The following is a 24,819-nucleotide window of genomic DNA, read 5'->3' as shown; positions in this document are numbered from 1 at the left end:
AGACCATCATACACATAAAACAATAAGTTCTTGAAGTACCTGTTCACGATATTCTATAACTGCCAATGATTAGGAAAGGCGTATAAACATAAAAAAACTCAAATCTTTCTATATTTAGCATCATTATTTCCTCCTGGTCAGAATATAAATTTCCTTCATTACCTGTCGCTACCTCTTCTGAATATTACCTTCTCATATAGTTTTCTCACACTCCTTATATCTTATGATTTACATAACCTCCCCGATTGTATGGAAGTCTTTCTTCTTTTACTGACAATTTCATAAATTTTGCAACTCTAATTAGTTAAGTGTCAAACCGATGATAACAAGTGATGTTAGATGATTTTGAAATAAAGAACTAAACGGTGAATCTGTAACAGTTATTCCCCAATGCTTATGACTGCGATTATGAAATAATCAAAGTTATTGTTATGAAATATATTTTTCTGATTTTTAGTTATTAATTCAATAAATAGAACAAAATTATTGTAAATCTACATTTTTTAAATGCGAACACGAGAAATGAGTTGACTGATATCTTCTGTTATAGAAGAAACGGAAAAAATTAAATGAGAGAGAGAGAGAGAGAGAGAGAGAGAGAGAGAGAGAGAGAGAGAGAGAGAGAGAGAGAGAGGCAACTTTAACATCTGCTTAGATATGAGTAATATAAAAATAAAATATATCCTTTTTAATTACATACAAAAATTCGATTTGAAATGAAACAAATTTCTTCATAATTTTAGACAAATGAAACTGATATATACTTAACTGAACATCATCAAGACTGTGAACTTATAAAGAAAAGTCTGCGCATGAAGATTCAAATAACGAAGCACACATGTTTACCAGGGGGAACAAATTATAGAAATGTGAAATAAGTTTCCACTAACTGCTCTGGAAAGTCTTACTGAAACGAGAACATTTTCCTGACAACAGCAAGCTTTCTATTCTCCCCCCCCCCTCCCTCTCTCTCTCTCTCTCTCTCTCTCTCTCTCTCTCTCTCTCTCTCTCTCTCTCTCTCTCTCTCACAATTGCAATCAATCATTGTTAGTTATCTCGACTCCACGTCACTCTCAATCCATCAAACTGGGATGGCGATGATCATTCGCCAAGTGTTTGATTACTGATTTAGTAAAGGGGAAACAGCGTTAAATTTTCCACTTGAAAATAATTATGATGAATATTCACAGCTTGAACAATAAGCTTCCTCAGTCTAGCACGCACACATTTCTTTTCTGATATAAACCGGAAGTGTTTTAGATGTAGGGTTTTGTATGAAAGATTGGACGACCTGTTTATCATAGATCGAGGGAAATATTTATGAGAGTCCTTCAGTATCCATCATTAACATAAATAAAATTTATAAGTAATCCTACAACGGGTTGCTTCAGTGCGGCAGTGAACATATTTAAAAAGGTGATCTTTTAGCAATGCTATATCAATAATAATAGCACATAATAACACACACAATAATACAATAATAATAATGCAAACACAAAAAAAGAACAGGAAGAGAATATTAACCTAAATCAGGAGAATAAAAAAAAAACGCAAAACGTTCTCGACTCCAAGGGACAATCCACTCGGCTGCTGACAAAATCCCTCATGGTCTTTGACCGCGATATGGAGCTGGTGAAACGACGCCTCTCCTGAGATCGATCACAGCGACAAAGGCTCGCGCAGTTGAGACTAAAATGGCTTTTAGGCCGAGCGATTTTCACTCATAATAAAGACAGTGTATTCAATACATAAACATATACTAAAGAGTAAAAAAACAGTATTAACTAAGTAGAAAAAGTTCGTTGTCGTTAAAATAAAAGATCTCTGATAAGAGACAAATTTCTGGATGTAAATTCTAGTAAGACCTTTTTGTGAAAAAAATTAACTCGAGAAAATGTTCTTTCAAAGATAGCAATTATAAAAAGAGTTTAACGCACATAAGTACTGATACAGATATCAACCCTAATGAGAATCCTTCTGTGAGAAAGGAGACTCTCTATAAAAACAGAATAAGAATAAAGGAGATAAAAATGAACTTGATTCCCGTAAAAAAAAAATGGACCACGTTCTCACGCATTAGTTATCGCTATAAGTACAGCAATTAATGAGTTTCTGCTATTTGTTTTGTCTGGCTTTTGCCAGCAGGGACTCTTGATCGTGCAAACAGCTCGGAAAGCTAAGAAATAAATGCAGATGATAACTTATTAAAACCAGTGATTCTTGTACAGTTCATTCATCCAAAGAGGGGTGTGGTCATCCCATCCGAGTCATAGACGCTCGCTTAAATACCTTATCAAGACTGATCTTTTTACACACACACACACACACACATATACATATATATATATATATATATATATATATATATATATATATATATATAGAGAGAGAGAGAGAGAGAGAGAGAGAGAGAGAGAAGTTAGAGTATACCTTGGTTTTACCAGACCACTTGAGCTGATTAACAGCTCTCCTAGGGCTGGCCCGAAGGATTAGACTTATTTTACCTGGCTAAGAACCAATTGGTTACTTAGCAACGGGACCTACAGCTATTGTGTGGGAATCCGAACCACATTATAGCGAGAAATAAATTTCTATCACCAGAAATAAATTCTCTAACTCTTCATCAGCCGGCCTGGGAATTGAACTCCGTCCCATCGAGTGACAGTCCGTATTTTCTTTACTCAACTCGCAACAAAAGAGCTTGGAGGAGAGAGAGAGATGGAATGACGTACAGTGCCCCAATATTAAATGGCGGATGAGACAAGCAGCCACCACCGTAGCGATACTGAAATTTCACATCTGCGAGAATTAGAGGCTGCCCAGGAAATGTATGACGATAGCCAAACGTTTCTGCCCGGAGAATTCTCGGAGGACTTGTAAAAAGGAGATAAGAGAAGGCGTAGGAGGCGAGAGTAAGAAGAAAGATTAAGAGGGATGAGGAAGAATGAAAGAAGGTAAATAGTGCGAGAGGAATAGACGTCTCATCGATCATAAACCCGAGGGGAAAAATGATCGTTTTTTATCATAATTCATTACTATCGTCAGACACTTACGTCTCTCTCTCTCTCTCTCTCTCTCTCTCTCTCTCTCTCTCTTCCAGAGTTTTTAACTGAATTCTAATATTTATACCAGTTTTACATATCGAGATTTATTTTTCTGTTTTTACCGTTGCTTTGTTGTCTGTTTATGGGGTTCGTTGGAGATTATTTTAAATGCAACAGTTCTCCATGAATTACTTTTTTCCTTTATTCCGGGACTTTCAAAAGAAAGATCTTAAGATCTGGCATTTAACATTTCAATTAGGCTGAGGGTGATGGTGAATTAACTATTATCAGCTCTGCAGACTGCTGCTGATTTGAATGAATAAAAGTATATATTCATTTAGACTTACTAAAAACTTATGTAAATCCTCAGTTTATGAAAGGTATGCATTATCACTTTTGTAATGTGGGACTTGTTCATCAATTCCATTACGAATACATCTACTCCGGATGTCTTTTCGAAATTCTTTCGATTAAACACTCACACATACACATATGTAATTGTAATAGCCGCAATGCCCTCTTAACTTTCTCGAATTCTTCATCTTTTTTGTGTGTATGTATTTTTTATATATATATATATATATATATATATATATATATCAGTATATATGTGTGTGTGAATAACAAAAAACTTAAGGAAAGATGATCTTTATAAAGGTGACTTTTACTATATAGTATAAAGGAATTTAACATTTAACGAATACAGCTTTAACGCCTACGCATTTACTATACATCGTTGGCATTTTCCGAGAATATAGACGAGACAGCTAGTCTCCCCGACAAAAAGTAAAGAAATTAAATGGGTCTCGCGCTGGGTAGCTCAATGGGCGAGTTACAAAAGTCGCACAAGAAACTATTGTTAGAGTAGATCCCTTTCACGGTCGAATGATTTTTATTTCGCTGTACATTCTCTGAAAAAATAAAACTGTGAGCGAATTATTTTGGCACCCTTTCGCAAGAGAATGGAAACTCTCTCTTTCTAACTCTGTACTTGACGTTTTCTGTAATCTTATACATTTTATATTCTTTTCCTCATCAGTTAAACTTCCGTCCCAGTTTCCGAAAGTATACCAACCATCGAAGTTGGAAAAATTCTATAAAAAAAATCGAGAGTTGTTTGATCAAGAGTTCCTGCTTACACAAAGCCAGATAAAACAAGCATCAGAAACTCATTAATGGCTGTACTTAGAGCGGCATCTAACACGTGAGAATGTGGTATCTCTTTTTCACCGGAATCGAGTTTATTTTTATCCACTTAATTCTTTTTCCTTATTTAAGACTCTCCTTTCTCACAGTAGGATTCTCATTAAGGTCAAAATCTGTATCAGTACTTTTGTGTGTTAAATTTCTTGTATAATTGCTATCTCCTCTGGAAGAATATTTTCTCGAGTTCATTTTTTCACAAAAGGGCCTCACTAGAATTTACATCGAGAAATGTGACTCTTATTTGAGACCTTTTATTTTAACAACTACAACGAACTTTTCCTACTCAGTTAATACTCTTTTTTACTCTTAAGTAAATGTCTATGCCATTGAATACACTGTCTTTATTATGAGCGAAAATCACTCGGCCTAAAAGCCATTTCAGTCTCAATGCGCGAGCCTTTGTCGCTGTGATCGATCGCTGGAGAGGCGTCGTTTCACCAGCTCCATATCGCGGTCAGAGGTCATGAGGGATTTTGTCAGCAGCCGAGTGGATTGTCCCTTGGGAGTCGAGAACGTTTTACGTTTTTTTTTTAGTTTCCTGGTGTATGTTTTTATTCTCTTTCTGTTTCTTTTTTAATGTTTGCATTATTATTGTTATTATATTATTATTATTATTATTATTATTATTATTGATATAGCATTTCTAAAAGCTCATTTTTTTAAACACATCTTCACGGCTGCATTGAAGCAACCTACCGTAGGCTTACCTATAACCTCACATCCGTATAAGGTGGATAATGAAGGAATCTTGTAAGTGTTTGTCTTGATCTATGATAAACAGGTCGCTCTACCCTACAGCAAAAATATTTTCGGTTAATATCACTGAATAAATATTTGTGCTAAAATGTGGAAGCTTATTATTAAAGCTGTTAATATTCTTCAAAATCATTTTCAAGTGGAAAATTTAACGTTGTTTCCCCTTTACTAAATGGGTAATCAAATACTTGGCGAAAGATTGTTTCCATTCCAATTTGATGGACTGAACTGTAAATGAGTGACGCTGAGTCGAGATAACTGACAGTGATTGATTGTAAATCAGAGAGAGAGAGAGAGAGAACTAGAACGCTTGCTATTATCAGAAAATATGTTCTTCTTTTAGTAAGACTTTCAAGAGCAGTTGATGGAAACTTATTTCACATTACCGTCATTTGTTCCCCCTGGTAAAAGTGTGCTTCTTTATTTGAATGTTAATACTCAGACTTTTCTTTATAGTCCACAGTCTTGATGATGTTCAGTTAAGCATCAGATTCATTTTTGTAAAATCGTGAAGTTATTTGTTTGATTTCAAATCGGTTTTTTGCATGTAATTAAAAAGGATATTTTTTTTTTATTTCTATTCTGTTCTATTCGGAGGAGTTGTAAAAAGGAGAGAATGGGAGGCTTAAGAGGAAGAAATGAGAGAAAGACTAAGAGGAATGAGGAAGAGGAAGGAAAGGAAAAAAGGCCAGAGGAATAAACGTCTCATCGATCAGAAAGCCGAGAGGAAAAATGATCTTTTTTTTATCATAATCCATTACTATCGTCAGGCACTTATATCCGTCTCTCTCTCTCTCTCTCTCTCTCTCTCTCTCTCTCTCTCTCTCAGGTTTATTCAGCTGAATTCCAGTGTTTATGCCAATTTTACTTATCGAGATTTACTTAGGTACGTTTTACTGTTACTTTGTTGTCTGTTTACGAGGTCCATGGAAAATTACTTTAGAATGCAATAATTCTGTATGAACTCGTTTTTTCTTTTATCCCGGGACTTTCAAAAGGAAAATTCTAAGATCTGACGTGTAATACTTCAATAAAGCTGAGGGAAATAGTGGTTTAAAAAGTATACACTCGGAAGAGTTTGCTGGTGATACAAGTATTTAAAAGTGTACATAATATTCATTAAGACTTTAAAAACACGTATTAAACCTCAGTCCTTTAACAATAGACTGGGCATTTATTTGGGCACTTGTAATTCCCTTCCAAGGGCAGTCCCCAGCTGATTGATGGCAGTTCGCCACTGCTCCGATATTTCTTGCAGAGAAGGTGAGGATTGCGTGAGTTTGGTCTCGAGCTTTTGCAATAATTATCTTTGATTCTGGACGTTTCCTGTTGTTTTCTTATTTTCACTTGTTTATTTTCACTTGCAGCCTCTCCCTATCGGCAACAAGCGTCTAGGAGCTGCACTTACGAAGATTGGATTTTTTTTTTATTTAGCTCACAGGGTAGATCTTTGTGTTATGCAAGCAGAATTCATGATGCAGATGTTATATTTCTCTCTCTCTCTCTCTCTCTCTCTCTCTCTCTCTCTCTCTCTCTCTCTCTCTCTCTCTCTCTATTTCCTTGAAAAATGCAGAGGCTTTATTTCCCATTTCTGGCTCAGATATATAAGTGGAAAGCGGATCCCAGGAAATAAGAGGATCTCGAGAAGTTAAGAGGTCATTGCGATCATTAAAATTCCATAGATTTATTAACTGTCACCAATCACTTAAAGAATACTTAGCGTAAAAATTTCCTAACATTACGACGCGATGGTAAGGGCGGGAGTATTTCTGATCTTGTAAAATTGCAGCTGAATAACACAATGGTCCCGTGGCATATGAATATAAGAAGCGCTCGCAGGAAAAGGTGAAAGGAAAGCTCGTAGATCCAAGTTAGAGGTGTATAACATTATATATATATATATATATATATATATATATATATATATATATATATATATATATATATCAATCAATCACACATTAATGAATCAAGTACCAAAAGTGATAATATCATATATATATATATATATATATATATATATATATATATATATATATATATATATATATATATATATATATATATATATCAATCACACATTAATGAATCACATACAAAAATGATTAATAATCATATATATATATATATATATATATATATATATATATATATATATATATATATATATATATATATATATATATATATATATATACTGTCTTCGTGTGAGGTGAAATAAATACCACTCTTATTCTTTCTTTATAGCACAGTTGACCTCACTGTCTTAGCGAAGTTGAATGCTTGTGAACTATCCGGGAAGGAAGTCTCCATTTATTTTTTGTTTTTGACATAAGGCCGCAGAGTGAGGGATATTAAAAAAATGAACAAATAAAAAGGAACTTGAGAAATTAAGAGGTCCTTGTGACTTGTGACTTTTGCCTCTAAGCAAAGCTGAAAGCCCTGTAACCAGTCGCTGACGAAATAGTTGAGGTATTGTCGACCTCTTGTGAAAGTTATGATCAGTTATTTCCAATTTCCTACATAACGCCTTTTTTCATTTGCGTGTCTAGTAAGGCTTAAGCTTCTAAAGCTCCGTTGTGGTCACCTTCTATTACACCTGCCAGATGTTATAGGAGAAAAGGAAAAACCAGTGACATTTATCACGGACATGTTTTAGCCAAGACATTGAAAGAAAATATTCAGATTCTATGTTCAGCTGAGGGCTTCAAACTCTTGAGGCTTGCACACCTTTTGTGCCCTCATATAGCAATTCAGTGTTTTTCTGTATACAACTTTCACCGATACCTCCCAAACCAAGAATGAGGGGTTCTTCTGTCATGTCATTCACGGAAATAGACAACTCTTCGTTGGGCGAGTCGGTAGAGTTGGGGCTGGCACTCGCCAGGGGCCTGAGTTCGAGTCTCCGGCCGTAATGAAGAGTTGGAATTTATTTCCTAGTGATAGAAATTCATTTCTCGCTTTATAATGTGGTTCGGATTCCACAATAAACTGTAGGTCCTGTTGCTAAATAACCAACGCTGGGTCTTTAGCCACGTTAAATAAGTCTAATCCTTCGGGCCAGCCCTAGAGAGCTGTTAATCAGCTCCAGTGGTCTGGTTAAACTAAGGTATACTTAACGGAACTAGACAGTATCGAGGACTGATTTCAGTGAAGTAAACAGCTCTTATGGACAAATACACCTCGGACTTACTTTCAGCAGATAACCGATTGATTGATTTATGACTGCTAAAACTGGTGCGACACACCTATGTTATTGACGCCGTGATAAAATTAAAAAGGAAACTAAAAAGATAAATAAATAAACTTACAAGGGGTTTCATATAGGAAATATCTAAAACTATAATATTTAATCATATCTGAAATTCAAATATGCTATATACACAACCTGAATGTCTATGTGATTTAAAACTTGGTGAGGAGGCCCGCCTCCCTCGCAAAGATATATAACTGCTCTTTATTACAAATCCTCACCGAGAATTGTAGCTAGGATAAAATGTCCTTCTCTGTCACGTCCCCAGGACAGGATCCTATGTCTCAGATTCCCAAGACTGGAACGTTCGACCAGCAAATGTCTCACAGTCAAGGGCACAATACCGTCATCGCAAAATGGAGGATTTTCACCTGACATCGTTTCTTGTCTCCTTGGCATATAGGGATATGACCAAAGAGACACTGATGATGTAATACTGCGCTTTTTTTTCGTTGCAATATTTTCACAAAGGGACTGCCAAAGTTTTGTTAATTTCTGGCCTACTAGAGGATATACATTCCAATATGGTAGTTGGCATCTTCTGGGTAAAGTTTGGAGTGGGTGATTTGCTCAAAACATCTTTGATTAAAATGTGGTCATTACCGAGGGTTAGGTTAGTTTTCAAGTTTAGGAATAATTATTTGTGAATTAATCCTAATTAATCCTAATAGCATTTAAGAGAACTTGCCTTGTATTTTCATTTAATAACTTGTAGACTAGTATCTCGCTTTATAAGTTGAAAGCATCATACAGTCTAAATCTTGAATGCTTGTTTTTGTTCGACAGTCAGGTACTATAATGTCATCTGAGCATAATGACTCGGAAGTCCAAGGAAAGTGAGACTCCATTGCGGAAACTAGGGTCACCTTAAAATTTAGTCAAACAGAAAAACAATTCTCCTTAAGCCCGCCTCCTTTCAGAACATTCCTTCCCCATAACACCTCTGAGCGTGCGAAGACCTAAAGATAAACGTACAGAGTCAGAGGTCGTTCTAATGCAAATGAGTGGATAGATCTGGAAACCCTTTCAGAACGCTGGGGAGATTTTTTCCATTTAGGAAAAGAGGAAAATAGAAAGTTTTTATATCAATGAGCCCGGAAGGCGTGGCAGAGTGTGGTGGCTGCCTTAAGTTTTATATATTATTTCAGTTAGAAAAGTTGTGAAGTTTCGCATATTTATGGTTCTTTCAGGTAGGAGTGGTGTATTGTGGGGCTGAGGAGGTAGGACTACGAATTTTTTCAGAATTTTTCCCACTTCGACGGTTGGTATAATTTTGGAAAGCGACGGGGAATTTTAACCAATGAGGGAACGCAGAGAAAGTGTACGAAATTAGAAAAAATCTTTAAATGCCTAGACAGAAAGAGAGACTTTTCATTCTCTTGCGAGAAGATGACAAAATAATTCGCTCAGTTTCATTTTTTCAGAAAATGTACAGCGAAATAAAGATCCTTCGACCGTGAAATGTTCTACTCCAACAAAAGTTTCTTTTGCGACTTTCATACCTCGTCCATTGAACTGCCCAACACGAGACTCATTTTATTTTTTTTTTTATTTTTTTTTTTTATCTCGTTTTTTTGGTGGGGGGGCGGTTGGAGTTCGAGACTAACTGTCTCACCTATATTCTAGGAAAGTACCAACGATGTGTGGTAAAAGCGTAGGCGGTAAAGTTGTACTTGTTAAATGGTTAATTCCTTCATACTATCTAGTGAAAATTACCCACTAAAAAGATCATTGTCGCAAAATCTTTTTGTTATTCATCATACATACAGTACATACATACATAAATATATGTATGGCAATAACATATATATATATATATATATATATATATATATATATATATATATATATATATATATATATATATATATATAGATAATATTTCATAATGGAATTAATGAGTAAGTCCTTTATTACAAAAGTGATAAGTCATGCCTTTCAGAAATTGAGGATTTACATAATCTTTTAGTAAGTCTTAACGAATATACACTTTTATGTAGTCAGATCAGCAGGAAAGTCTGCAGAGCAGATAATTATTAACTCGCCATCAGCCTCAGCCTAATTGAAATATTAAATGCCAGATCTCAAGATCTCTCTTGTGGAAGTCCCAAAAAAGAAAAAAATTAATTCATGACGAACAATTGCATGCTGAAATAATCTTCACAAACCCCATAAATAGACAATAAAGCAATGGCAAAAATACAGCTAAGTAAATCACGATATATAAAGCTGGTATAAATATTGGAATCCAGTTGAAAAACTGGAAGAGAGAGAGAGAGAGAGAGAGAGAGAGAGAGAGAGAGAGAGGCTGACGATAGTAATGGATTACGATAAAAAACTGATCCTTTTTTCCCCTGGCGTTGATGATCGATGAGACGTCTATTCCTCTCGCCCGGTTTTCCCTTCTTCCTCTTCTTCTTTCCTCTTACTCTTTCCTCTTATTACAACTTCTTCTTCCTCCTCTTATCTCCTTTTTACAAGTCCTCCGATAGTTCTCCGGCCAGAAACGTTTGGCTATCGTCATACATTTCCTGGGCAGCCTCTAATTCTCGCTGATATGCAATTTCGGTATCGCTATGGTGGTCGTTGTTTGTCTCATACGCCACTCAAGACTGGGGTATTGTACGTCATTCCATCTCTCTCTCTCTCTCTCTCTCTCTTTATGATAATACTTTCGCTAAAGGTTTTATATGGCAAGATCATCATCCACGTAAAAGAACAAGTTCTTGAATCATCTCTTCACGATATTATTTATTTGCCAATGATTTGGGAAGTTGCGTAATCCTACAGCGACTCATGGTTGATGTTCTTTTGAGTCAAATCTTTCTATACAGTGTTTAGCGTTTTTGTTTTCCCGGGTCATAATATGCATTTTACTCTTTATTGGTTGCTACCTTTCCTGAATATTAATTTCTCAGTTGCTTTTCTCACACTGTATAAAATGATATAGTACATGACTTACTGTATGGAAGTCCATTGCTATTTTTAATGACATTTTCATAAATTCTGCTTCCAAAATTGATGACTTGCAAAGCTGATATTACCGAATATATGATCTTAAAATAAATAAATAGGTAGTGAATTTTTACATATTATGCAATGTTTATGAATGCAGTAATGAAATAATCAACTTCTAAGTAGGAAACACAGATTGTGACTTTTAACTTCTCTCTTCAAAAATGCGACCGTCCTATACTGATAACTTCAGTTACATAATGCAGGGAGAGAGAGAGAGAGAGAGAGAGAGAGAGAGAGAGAATAAGGTATCTCTGACCACTGCCCCTTTCATAAAGCAAATCCTAACATATTTTAATGTTAAGCGATACAAAAAAAAATTGTTTTATCTTTTAATTACAAGCTAAAAAACCAATTCGAAATTTAAGAAATAACTTCATAATTTTAGACTAACGTAACTAGCACTAAACTGAACTTTATCAAGACCGTGAACTTATGGAAAAGAAAACGAAATGAACAGGAACATTCGAATGACGAAAATAGTTACGTTTGTTATGAACTTTCTTATAAGCTGACAAATGGAAACAAATCTCTCGCCAAGTGTTTGATTACTCATTTAGTAAAGGGGAAATGCAGTAAAACTGTCCGCTTCAAAATACTTCTGGTGAATATTAAGAGATTTAGCGGTTAGCTTCCACTTTCTAAAACACAAATATTTATTCAGTAATGAAAACCAGAAATATTTGCTCTAAGATGCAACGACTTCTTTATCGCAGATCAGAGTCAACATTTACAAGATTCCTTCATTATTAATCATAAACTTATATACAGTCTGAAGATAATCATATAATGGATTGCTTCAATTTGGACGTGATGTGTTAAAAAGGTTTGCTTTTAAAGTGGTTAAATCAATAATAATAATAATAATAATAATAATAATAATAATAAATTTTAAATAAATACTCATAGTAGCATGAGTCTTGAAGTCGAGAAACAAATCCACAGTTAGTTATGGATACATATATTTAAAAGTAAATCTTTGTGGAAATTTAGTTTTAAATATATATACCAATACATAACTGTGGATTTGTTTCTCCAATAATAATAATAATAACTGTAGCAATGGATATACAAAACAAAGCAACAGTATGAGAAGAAAAAAACAGAAATGTAAAGACTAACAACCAACGTAAAAAGTTTTCGACTCCCAGTTGACAATCCACTCGGCTGTTGACAAAATCCCTCATGACCTTGGACTGCGATATGGAACCGCGGAAAGGACGCCTCTCCAGAGATCGATCACAGCGACAAAGGCCAAGGCCGTTGAGATCGAAATGGCTTTGAGGCAGGGATTTTCACTCAAAATAAAGACAATGATTTCAATGTAATGACGTTTACTAAAAAGGAAAAAACGTAGTAGCTGCGCAGAGGTTCGCTGTAGGGAAAATAAGGGTTCTCATACAAGTGGCAGATTTCAGGATGTAAACTCTACTGAGGCCTTTTTGTGAAGAATACTCTCAGAGAATATATCAATTAAAAAAGCAAAATTGGCACACACTAGTTTATATATTATTATATATATATAAAGTGGTAAACGCAGACCTTATTGGAAAATGTGTTACTGAAAAAATCTTCTCTAGAATGCTTCAGGGAAATTAATGTCAATGTTATATGTAGAATGTCCATATGAAGGCAAGTGACAGTTGCTAATTTAATTTCAGTCCGTATGCAAATTAGGATTTGATGGCTATAATGAAAGTAATGCACGCTTTGAAGTCCGGTATCTCTGCTTGTATCATTGTGTTATTAATATTATTCTTATTATTATTCGCATCTTCATTATGCATTATAACAATTCTACTTCAGTCTTTCGCCTTCCAGTTTTTCCTCAGAGCGGGATCTTGTTGCCATCCCTCGCCCCTCTAACTCATCCGGTAAATCTAATTTCAGATCCCCTTTCCTCATCCTTAAGCCCCTTCCCGCCTCCCCTTCCCACCAGCTCCGTCCCTTTGTCAATGTGAGGGTTAGTATAGACTAAGTTTCTGAGTGCCTTTTCTTACCTTTTAATCCGGAGGCCTGTGTCTGTGTCCTGATGCTCCATTACAGTTGTTCTAGAGATTTTTGGGTGCCACTTTGCAGGAGGTCTGGCGGAAAATATCCTCTAGCTCACCTAAGTTGAAAGGTCAAGGGACCTTTTTTGATCGTTTGCCCAGCGTATGTGTGTGTGTGTGTAATAGTATGTATATATATATATATATATATATATATATATATATATATATATATATATATATACACACATACGCTGGGGCAAACAGTCAAAAGGTTCACTTGACCTTGACCTTTCAGCTTAAGTGAGCTAGAAGATATTTTCCCCCAGACCTCTTGCAAAGTTGCACCCAAAAATATCTAGAACAATTGTAATGGAGTGTATATATATGTATATGTGTATGTATATATATATATATAGTATATATATATATATATATATATATATATATATATATATACACATACATATAATGACAATGCGTGCGGCAATAACTTGTATGTATATATGTATGCATGTGTGGTGTATAGAATCATCTTTCAACATTTACCGCTTCTCCAGAACCAATAGATCAGTTTCAGACAAGTTTTGCATAAAGTATTATTGGATAAAGGGGGTTTAAGTTTTGGTCATATGGGGCCATGCCCATTTCCAAAGGGAGATAATTAAAGAATAACAATAATGGGATGGTGTCATTAAAATATTTCCACAAGTATTGGATCAGAAATGACAAAACTTTCGTGAAGGCTTCCCAGTTGTTTGTATATGCATGATTGTTTAATATGGACCCGGGGCGGGATGGAGGAGGTGTCCGCCTGCACAGTTTAAATTAGTTTTAATTGTCCTTTTTCATATTGTAAAACTTTTTTTGCCTCAGAAAAATTAATAGCATTTATGCAGAACTCTCTCTCTCTCTGCGTGGGAAAACCTGGCGGGTACCGATTTATAACAGAATCCTCAAAAAAGAGGAAATATATGTTTATATACAAAAAGCCGTATGAAAAATTTAGTTTTAAATGTTGCTCGCGAATACCCAAAATAGTTATTTTTAAATTTCGATTTCAGTAATGGATTTGTAACATCATTATTAGAAGTTTTTTGTCGATTGGCGCAGAAAATAGAATTTTGCATGCAGTACCTGAAAGAAATATTGTTTAATATTTTCTCTTTTAATTGATAATAAAATTATCTCTCAAGTGGAATTCGGCTATTTTCCATAAAATTATCTTCCGTTAGAACATCTATTGTATATTACATTTATTTTTGTAGTTTTCATTATATTCTCGTGTACATTTATGTGAATAAAAGACAAGGAATTCATGCTTTCGAAAGAGAAAGAAATCTTGCAAATATCATGTTTTAAAAGTTCACATGCACAGGTGTTTTTGAAATTAGAGGCCTCCCAGAACAAATGGAAAAGTTAAGCAAGTTGTTGCTATAGCCTTTCTCCAAGTACATTATTTCTGAAGTTTCCGTTAAGCTTTATTTCATTTACATTTTCTTATATTTTCCAGACTGAGTGATGGAGTTAGATACAGCCATGGCTAACGACTCTGAGGAAATCAGATGGATTGACCGAATCGGGCTATAGCCTGCAGAGAGCCAGGGATGCTGGCGCATCCCTTCATTTTCATTCCTGGATAGTTAAATACGTTAAAAAGATGAATCCTTTTGTTAAAGAATTGGAACAAAATCCATATGACTGTCATCGCGAAAAGAGTGAGAATCTTGGAAGGCCTGAAGTCCTTTCTCAGGAGTCAAAAGACATCATAGCTGAGGCAGGTAGACCAATAAAGTCTTTTACGTAAATTGGCGCTGAACTAGAGACAAAGGGAAAGAAGTTATAGTGCTGTATATCGTGAGTTGAAAAATCTGGCATTAAGCCATTTCATGTTATCAGCAAGCCCACCATCACTCAACAAGAGAAGACTGTGCATGATTTTGTGGTTTATTTCTTAAAGATTGCGATGAAGCTGACTTTCTACATGTTGCTGCATCAGATGAATTCTTCATTTACAGTCAGGAAACCAAATCATAAAAATGACATCATTTAGGCTGCAAAGTTGGATGATATCAGTGATGATGTGCGTTATCGCTGAGATTGTAGAAATTTTCTTAAATGTTTTGGAATTTCTCTGTTTCACAGCCAAACAGTTTGTGTCATCAAAGAAAAGGACAGTCATGGAATGGCGAATACTTGAGAAACTGAAGCACTGGTGAGTATTTCCCTTTCTTCAAAGATCCTGAAAATGTGTTATCTGTTGAGAAGTCACATTTTTGCATGATAAGGCACCCATGTTTCAAGGCTCTTCAGACAGGAGCTGCTTCAAACAGTGGTATTGATTTCTTCTGTCAAGTGAATTTCCAGGTGGCTCCTGACCTTAATGTGTGTGTGGAAACATTAGTAGTATCTTAAAGGATCGTGTTGGGCGCTCACAGTGAACTATGATGGTATACTGCAAGCCCCACGACCTGCGGAGAGAGGGGTGACCAAAGTGCTCAGGGAAATGGAGTTTGAGTCTCAGCTTTTTGCAGTTGCTGAAATCATACCCCTCAAGAATGCAGGCTGTGGTACAGGCAGATGGAGGCCACACAAAATATTAAATACTCAGTGAGAAACTTAAATAAATATCTGTTCTGGATTACTTCTGTTTTTGTCCATGTCTATTTTATTTTATGCTGTAGAGGGCGGGGGGCGGGCTCTAATTTCGAAACACCCTGTATAACTACAACACGGTGAGAGGTCCTTCCACTCTTCATATTCCCGATGAAATCAGTGATTCATTTCTCTCTGTCTACGATCTGCCGAAAGTGTTTTGCAATCTGAAATGCGAGATAGTAAAACTGATTTCGGGAATTTTTCATTCCTGCTCGTATCCATCATTTTCGGTTGGCTCAGCGCCGCACTCCATAAATTAATTAAATAAGATCCGGGAATTTTGTCGTCCGCTTCGTATCTCTTCCATCGATGCTTTTGAAGCAATGGCTCTAATAATTCCTGGTTGCTGGTTCCTGGTTATCGTCCACTCTGTAAATACTGTAAATATTGTTGCGACTGTCGGAAATGATCAAAGGAGGGCTGTCTGTCGTTCCCCCACCCCCCCGGCGCCACACACACCTACACACACACACATAGCCCAGGGGCAAGAGAACTCGTCACTGAAGTCGGAGTTAGTTGCTGTCGATGGTTCGAAACCGCCGGATGACTAAACACTTATCAGTTATATAATTATTCCCTTTCCGTATCATTTCAGATGTAGAGCGAAATTGTATATTAAATGACAATTATAGCTTGATGTTTGTTAGTATAAAAATTCATGAAATCACCAATTCACTTAGGAACATTTGATCCCGAGGGGCTAGTACTAAACACGGCTAAACAGTGTAGATTCCCTTGGGAATCAAATGTTCCTAAGTGAATTGGTGATATCACGAATTCTATGAAAATTTCAGGGATTTCGTGAAATCCTGGTTTCACAATCTTATTGTAACACACACACACACATATATATATATATACATATATATATTTCCGAATATTAAGAAACTAATATAATTAAAATCTTCTTCACTACTCCTTGGTAATAATTTACACCCAAGGGGAATTATTATTGATTAGAGCTTCGCTCGCGGCAGGGTTCGAACCTATGCTTGCTTCAGAAACAACGATAGACAGTGACTTATACCACGCAGCTCGAATCTTGCCGCGGACGAAACACTTATCAGTTATAATTTCTCTGGGGGTGGAAGTTATTCGCAATTATAATTAACTGGATATTAAACGATATTTGTGGCTTAATATTTGTGAATATAAAGAAATGTCAAACGTGTATGTGACAACAATTCACACACACACACACGCACACACACACACACACACACACACATATATATATATATATGAATGTTTCCTGTAATACTACAGTGTAATATGAAATAAGAAGGCCCATAAACACTATTAAACGTTGAAACCTATTTTGGGCACTTGTTTCATGTGCCCTGTTCACTGGTAGAATATGGACAGGTGGAAAGTTACAATGGTATATATACAAAAACATGAAGGTGTGGCCTTAGGCCTCCGATGTTTGCGAGGTGGCGTTTTCTTACAAGGAGGGAGATTGACCAATCAAACCAATCATCAATCAAACCAACAAGGAACCTGTCAGGAGGACTGGAAAATCGGACGCCATTGACACCTTAATCCTCGCACCCCTTTTTGAAGATGACCCAGAAACGCGACCGCCAGATCCATCGCCAAACGGGCTAATGAGGCCAAAAACCACTAGAATTTGGTCAATCTCTCCTCTTAAGAAACGCCACCTCCTTAACATCGGAGGCCTGGGCCACACCTTCATGTTTTTGTATATATACCATTGTAATCTCTTCTCTCACCTGTCCAGTCCATATTCTAATAGTGGAACAGGGTACAGAAACAAGTGCCCAAAATATATGGTTTCAATGTTTAAAGAAGTGTTTTATGGGTTTTTCTTATTTTCATATATATATATATATATATATATATATATATATATATATATATATATATATATATATATATATATTTATATATATATATATATATATATATATATATATATATATATATATATTTATATATATATATATATATATATATATATATATATATATATATATATATATATATATTTATATATATATATATATATATATATATATATATATATATATATATATATATATATATATATATATATATATATATATATACTATATTATATTATATATATATATTTACACATGCTGTTAGGGAACAATCGTTTGTAGATTGTTCCTTGGTGGGATTGTTGCCTCCTTTGCTTTTGTTTGTTTTTCGTGCTGGTGAGTTGACGTCTGTCATGGGTGCTTGGCAGCGTCAGTCAGGTTCGTAACAGCAACAAGTCCCAGGTTCGTAGCAGCAACAAGTCAGGTTGAGGGTAGCAGCAAGCCAGCTGGAGTAGCAGCAGCAGCAGGTATCCGTACCTGTGAGGTCAGGTCTTGCAGCAGTGCAGCGAGAGAGTTTCTTGAGACGAGATGGTTGCCGTGTGGCTCTGTCTTGGTCGTAATTGATGGAGGACGTCAGTACGTTTCTTGGAGGACGAGATGGTTGCCGTGTCGGCTCTGTCGCGGTCGTCGGTACTGGAGGAGGGCGTCAGCACTGTGCTTGGAGGACGAGATTGTTGTCGTGTCGGCTCTGTCGGAGTTGTCAGCAGTGTTCCTGTAAAGCAGCTCAGCCTGTTTCTGACGGCTCTATTGAGTTCGTCTGGTGATGTTGTTTTAATGTATCATGCTGCCTGAGTTATTTTATTATTGTGCTGCTAAAGTGTTTATTAATCTATTTGAGGTTTAATTATTATGCTGCCTGTGTATTAATTAATTTTGCTGCTATATTATTATGAATAACTGTATTTTGTAACTGAATCATTGATTGTTTATGGTTTGATAATCATTTTATTGATTCGTCATATTTTGCTCTGGCTTTTTTTTTTCTGAATTTATGTAATGTAATTATTGTGCTGGTCATTTGTGTTTGTGCTGTTAACGTTTTTGTTTTTGACCCGGTACTGTAAAAGTTTTTTTTCGAGCCAGTTTATTGTTGTTGCTCCTGTTAAGTGATTAATTCATTTGTAATTATGTTCATTTTATTGTTTACCTAAAACTGAACTGACTCACTGTAAATATTGTAAATAAATTAATTTTAAGGTAACTTTTTCGTTTTGTTCTGCTCCTCCCTCCTTTGTTTGTCACCTCTCGTCAGTCATTGCAGCCCAATTGCTTGTTTATTTTAAAGAACCTGTCGATCTCGAGAGGCGAGATCGTAATACATGCACACACACACATATATATGTACAGTATATGTGTGTGTAGATAGATAAATAGATAGATAGCTGATTGTCACTCGAATTTTGCTGCTCCTGCGTCGCTCCTTAATTCGATTTTGATGTCACCTTTCTTTTCGCTCAGTTTCCTGTTACACGACCTTTCCAACACTTCCTTGTTGACGTGGCATCTCAATGTTAATGCGATGGAACTGGATATTGAAGTTTCTTCGTGTTCTTCCTCTTCTTCATCTCGTTATCCTTCTTACTTTAACAAATGTAGAGCCATCGGTGCATCGCTCTGTTTAATTCAAGTAATTTGTGATGTGATTACAAGCAGACGAGTTTTGCCTATTTTTCTGAAGGGTGATTTAGATAGCTGGTTTTCGAGTCATGTTCTTCAGACAGGTTTTCTGGATTTTACTCATTGCTCCATTTCTTTGCTGTGGTTGTTACGAGAAGGTGGAATTAATGATAATCGTGATATCACGCGAAATTGGTTGGTGGAAGATGCGTCATCATTCAATGAATCATTGTATTGCCGTATATTTAGGGGAAAGTAGAATTCTTGACTTTTCCCCTAAGTCAGCAAATTTATGTAGAGCTGCGATGCCCGAACTATTATGCGGTATTATATTTATAATATTGCGCACACACACATATATATACATATATACAAATGTGTGTATGAATGTATCAAGATCAAGGAGTGTTTGCTACAAAACACACACACACACACACATATATATATATATATATATATATATATATACACATACATATATATATATATTATATATATATACATATACATATATGTGCATGTATGTATGTGTGTATGAATGTATCAAGAGCAGGGAATGTTTGCTGCAAAGCACACGCAGTTGAACAAAAGCAGTTGAACGTCCTGTGTTCATTGGGATTTTTTTTCGAAGACCAGTGTTTTATTGAGAAGAAAGTTATTTGAAAATAATGAATATTGTCAGTAGTTCTTGAAGTTGGTATTTACCAAAGGCGTTATTTCCTGCATTCATTTGCAATGACTCGTTTTTCATATAAGGTCTGCAATAATTGCATCCTTTTTAAATCACTGGCATTTCTGCAATTTTAATCATAGCGAATTGTAATTGCACACTAGTCATCATTACAAGGAGGGCAGTAAATATGGGTAATTTTATCAAGAAAGTGCTTAGAGCAAGACTTACTCTAGATCATCAGTTATCCCGAAAGAAGTTAGGAATATTTTTCAAAAACTGAAGCAGAGTTTCATAACATACTAATATCACTCTTTGTTGGCCGAACCGGTTGAGCTTCAGACTGTCATTCGATGGGCCGGAGTTCAATTCCGCGGCCATTGATGAAGAGTTAGAGGAATTTATTTCTGGTGATAGAAATTCATTTCTCGCTATAATGTGGTTCGGATTCCACAATAAGCTGTAGGTCCCGTTGCTAAGTAACCAATTGGTTCTTAGCCACGTAAAATAAGTCTAATCCTTCGGGCCAGCCCTAGGAGAGCTGTTAATCAACTCAGTGGTCTGGTAAAACTAAGGTATACTTAACAGATACTAATATATTATGCAGGGCTTTCGAGCGCTGTCATAATTGGCGTTGTTCCTGTACTTGGAAGGCTATACGTTTTCATTCTTTTTATCAAAGTGTTGACAAAAACCTTGCCGCTCATTAGTTTCTCTAAACTTCCGCTTTCTTTTCCTTCTGCCAAGATTTCAGCATAAAATTCGAATGCTTGCATTATGTATCATGTCTTGGTCATTCGGGATTCGAACCTTCGTGCGTCACTGCCTCCCAGTGCTTAGTTTGTTATTTTAACACTCCTTCTGGTTAATCCATAAGTCAATGACCCGTATTTTCTCTTGTTTGCAGAGGCCTGTGATCCGTCTTCAAGAATGCCGTCTCTAGCGATACTGGTAAGAACGACGCTATTAATTTTCTCCAAAGCTTTCCTCTATGTTTTTGTGCTCTGCTTTCCTGTGGGTGGGTATAAATGATCATAGCTTTGTCAAATCTTGTCTGGCTAATTTAAAGAAGAGCCTTGGGTCATTTGAAATGGCATTCTCGAAAGACAGATACTCATTTCAGTCACCATTTGCCATTCCTTAACCTATTTTCAGCGCATGTAATTCTCACTGATATTTTCATTAAAAATTACAAGTTTTCCTCTTCAGTAACATACCATTTCGTGATGCATTAACGTTCCGTTTATTTATCTTTTATATATTCGTTTATTTGTGCATAATAAAATCTCAGAAATATTTAAATGTTGCAAAGCTTTCTGTGACGAAGCCAGTGTCACCCGGTGATTCGGACAAAGACATTTCAGAACTGAAACGACAGTAATGATGAAAACTGTCCGAGTGAGGCACTGATTGATGACAGGAATCATTTTACAGAAATTGTGTTCGATATATTTAGAATTACTCTTAGGATTATGCTCTTTTTACTGCTCCAGTCTGAAAATAGCCGTTTCGAATTTATGTTATCCAGTGCTGTTTTCTTTTTGGGTCACCATTATAGTTTGACCAAGGCAATTGTGAGGACTGGAAGCTACTCCACGATATACGGATAGGTGTTCCTTTTTGAGGAAGTTGACACACGCATCCACACATACTCAAACATGCACGGACGGATACACGTTCCATTTTAGGTTACGTGACTTAACCATTACATATATTACACGTGTTTTAACGAACACACACACACACACACACACACACACACACACACATATATATATATATATATATATATATATATATATATATATATAATTTATATGTGTATGTGTATATATTATATATACTGTATATGTATATATATATATATAAAATATATACATTGGATTTTCTCTGGGTTGACATTTATACTTATACGTGTGCACGTATGCATATACATACATACATATATATATATATATATATATATATATATATATATATATATATATATATATATATATATATATATTGGAATTTCCTGGTGTGACACTTATACGTATACGTATACAGATACATACATACATGTAAAGATAGATGGATAGATATGCCACGCTACACTAACTTACTCTTATCTAGCCTTTTCCCAGGTTTGAACTTATGTATCTGTCTGAGCTCATATTAGTTAACGTGGATTTTATAACATATAGGCACAATAGTTCCTGGGTGTACTGAGTGCATTATGCGTCTGTATGACAATTTGAAACATTTTAATTGGTGCATATCTATAAGTTCTGATTAGCCGTTTTTAATGACCGGTGATTATATAGAGATTGAAGTCCAAAAATCGATCCATCATGAGGAGTATTCGAATTCTACTCATTAATTATTTAATATTCTTACTCTTGTTTGGTTTTCCTGATGTCCTGATAACTTTAGGTTTTATTTCTCTGGAAATCGCTGGAAGTATTTGGTATGACACCCACTGCTACTGGGTGTCGTCTCCATTCTGTGTGAGTTCCTCATTGGACGGGTGGGTATCGTTCTCAGCTAGCACTCTGCTGGTACCGCGTTCGATTCTCAGACCGGCCAATGAAGAATTAGAGGAATTTATTTCTGGTGATAGAAATTCATTTCTCGTTATAATGTGGCTCGGATTCCACAATAAGCTGTAGGTCCAGTTGCTAGGTAACCAGTTGGTTCTTAGCCACGTAAAATAAATCTACTCCTTTGGGCCAGCCCTAGGAGAGCTGTTGATCACCTCAGTGGTCTGGTTAAACGAAGGTATACTTAACTTTTCCATTCTGTGTGGAGAATAACTTGAGAACTGATATACCTAGTAACTTCAGATCATGTAAACGGCCTTCCATTCCCAAGGCTCACATTCTACAGTTAATGGGCTCTTTTCTCTCTTTCTGTTTCTCGTTTTCATCGCTGTTGTTGTTTTTATTAGTGAATTTTCTCACTAACCAATTCCCATTATATGGCTCGTTACGTCGTGATTTTGAGCTAAATAATCTCTTACAGCAGATTTTTTTCTCCTTTAAACTGAGTAATGATTCACGTTTCTTCCGAGTGGTTGAAAGGCACCTAAGGGAATGGATGAAAGCAAAGGCAGGTAAAGAGTTCAGAAGCTCGGGTTCGAGAAGAAAAGGAGCATAAATCTGGGTTTCGCCATATGAAAAATCACTAACCCCATCGTTTATGATCTTCATTTTGCGGCCGAAAAGTTGCTTTGAGGCTTTTGAAGGATGAGAAGATGAAGAAGAATAGGAAGGAGAAGAAAAAGAGGTAGAGATATAAAAATGAAGATTTCAGAACAACAAAATATACAAGACATTAAAGAAAGTGAAATGAATACGTATTGGAAGAACCGTCGACTGCAATCTTCGAAAAGCAGAACAAATCTCTCCAAGAGTTTAAGAGACTTGCTTTCTCTCTCTCTCTCTCTCTCTCTCTCTCTCTCTCTCTCTCTCTCTCTCTCTCTCTTTGTGATTTCTATTCGTTCTCGATTTTTCGGGCCGGTGTTTCGAGGGTTGATACAAATAATCGTGTGTTTTCTTTCAATTGCATGTATGCCGATTTTGTAAACATTTGTGCTTTTATGCGTCAGTGTAGTTTTAAAATTTCCATCGTAAAAGGGCCATTGGAGAATAAAGAATCCTTGATTCTCGTAAAATCAGTTAAGGGATAAAGGTCAACATATATTTTTGTTTGGCTTAATGGAAGGTACAAGCGCCTCTATGGCTTGTTCGATCTGAACATTTTATAAATAAATACATGTGTATATATATTACTGTATATATATATATATATATATATATATATATATATATATATATATATATATATATATATATATATATATATGTATGTATGTATGTGTGTCTATGTATGTATGTGTTTAATGGCGGTTCACCTGCAGAATAATGAAGGTCAACATGAGGTGCTGCTTTAACAGTTTGATCCTTGGTAAAAAATCTAGACACAAGAAAATCGCAATAAATTTGCCTCCCCCTTGTAATTTAATAAAATAGATTGTTAAATATGAACATTACTATTCAAGGAGGCTTGTCGGGAGGTTTGTAATAAAGTATTATTGACCACCTAAAACAACATGTGACAGTTGTACCCTGTAGAGAAGTACCACTCACTGTGTCATGCATGGCTTGTTGTTGACGGCATTCGAGGTTCTTTACAGCTGCTTTCATTTCTGGCCTTGTACCTTTTTTATTCGTGTTTGTAGGTTTGTTCGTAATTGGATGTTCAACTTTTTTTATCCCTACTTTGCTTCAGTCATCACTTCTTCGGACGAGTTCATTGAGAGTCTAAACATCTGGCCCGCTAGTGTCGGTAATTACGTAATAATAATAATAATAATAATAATAATAATAATAATAATAATAATAATAATAATAATAAGGGTTGACAGAATATTTTATTAGCCTACGAGAGGGAAAATGAACGCGTACTTGTGGTTCATCAAGGAAGTCAGACGGACAACCATCAGAAGGTACAAAAATTTCATCTTAGGAAACTGTTGGAGAGAGAGAGAGAGAGAGAGAGAGAGAGAGAGAGAGAGAGAGAGAGAGAGAGAGAGAGAGAGAGAGAATAATGAGGGCCATCCTTTGGTGAGGACATCGCAAGGGAATTTCTCTCCGAGCTTGGACAAAAAGCTCAGCAAAGGAAAGATGGTCGAACGAAGGAGGAATTTTTGCTTTCGCCAATACTTGGACGGGTGATCGTCATACAGGATCCTTTCATCTGT

The 24,819-nt window shown here is 35.8% G+C and overlaps 1 protein-coding gene across 6 annotated transcripts in view; it reads left to right on the top strand.

The window, feature by feature from the left end:
- The window catches only part of LOC136844412 (GRIP and coiled-coil domain-containing protein 2-like), a 415,740-nt gene that overhangs the window by 131,390 nt on the left and 259,531 nt on the right, over positions 1-24,819 (top strand). For all 6 annotated transcript variants that reach the window (XM_067113578.1, XM_067113581.1, XM_067113577.1 and 3 more), the window contains one exon: positions 20,983-21,026. In XM_067113578.1, coding sequence (XP_066969679.1) covers positions 21,006-21,026 — 21 coding nt within the window. In that variant the 5' untranslated portion in view covers positions 20,983-21,005. The remainder of the gene's footprint in view (positions 1-20,982; positions 21,027-24,819) is intronic.

Source organism: Macrobrachium rosenbergii, chromosome 12, assembly GCF_040412425.1.
Source record: "Macrobrachium rosenbergii isolate ZJJX-2024 chromosome 12, ASM4041242v1, whole genome shotgun sequence".
Lineage (NCBI taxonomy): Eukaryota > Metazoa > Arthropoda > Malacostraca > Decapoda > Palaemonidae > Macrobrachium > Macrobrachium rosenbergii.
The sequence above is the reverse complement of the archived record's forward strand: the minus strand, read 5'-3'. Positions and strand labels throughout refer to the sequence as shown.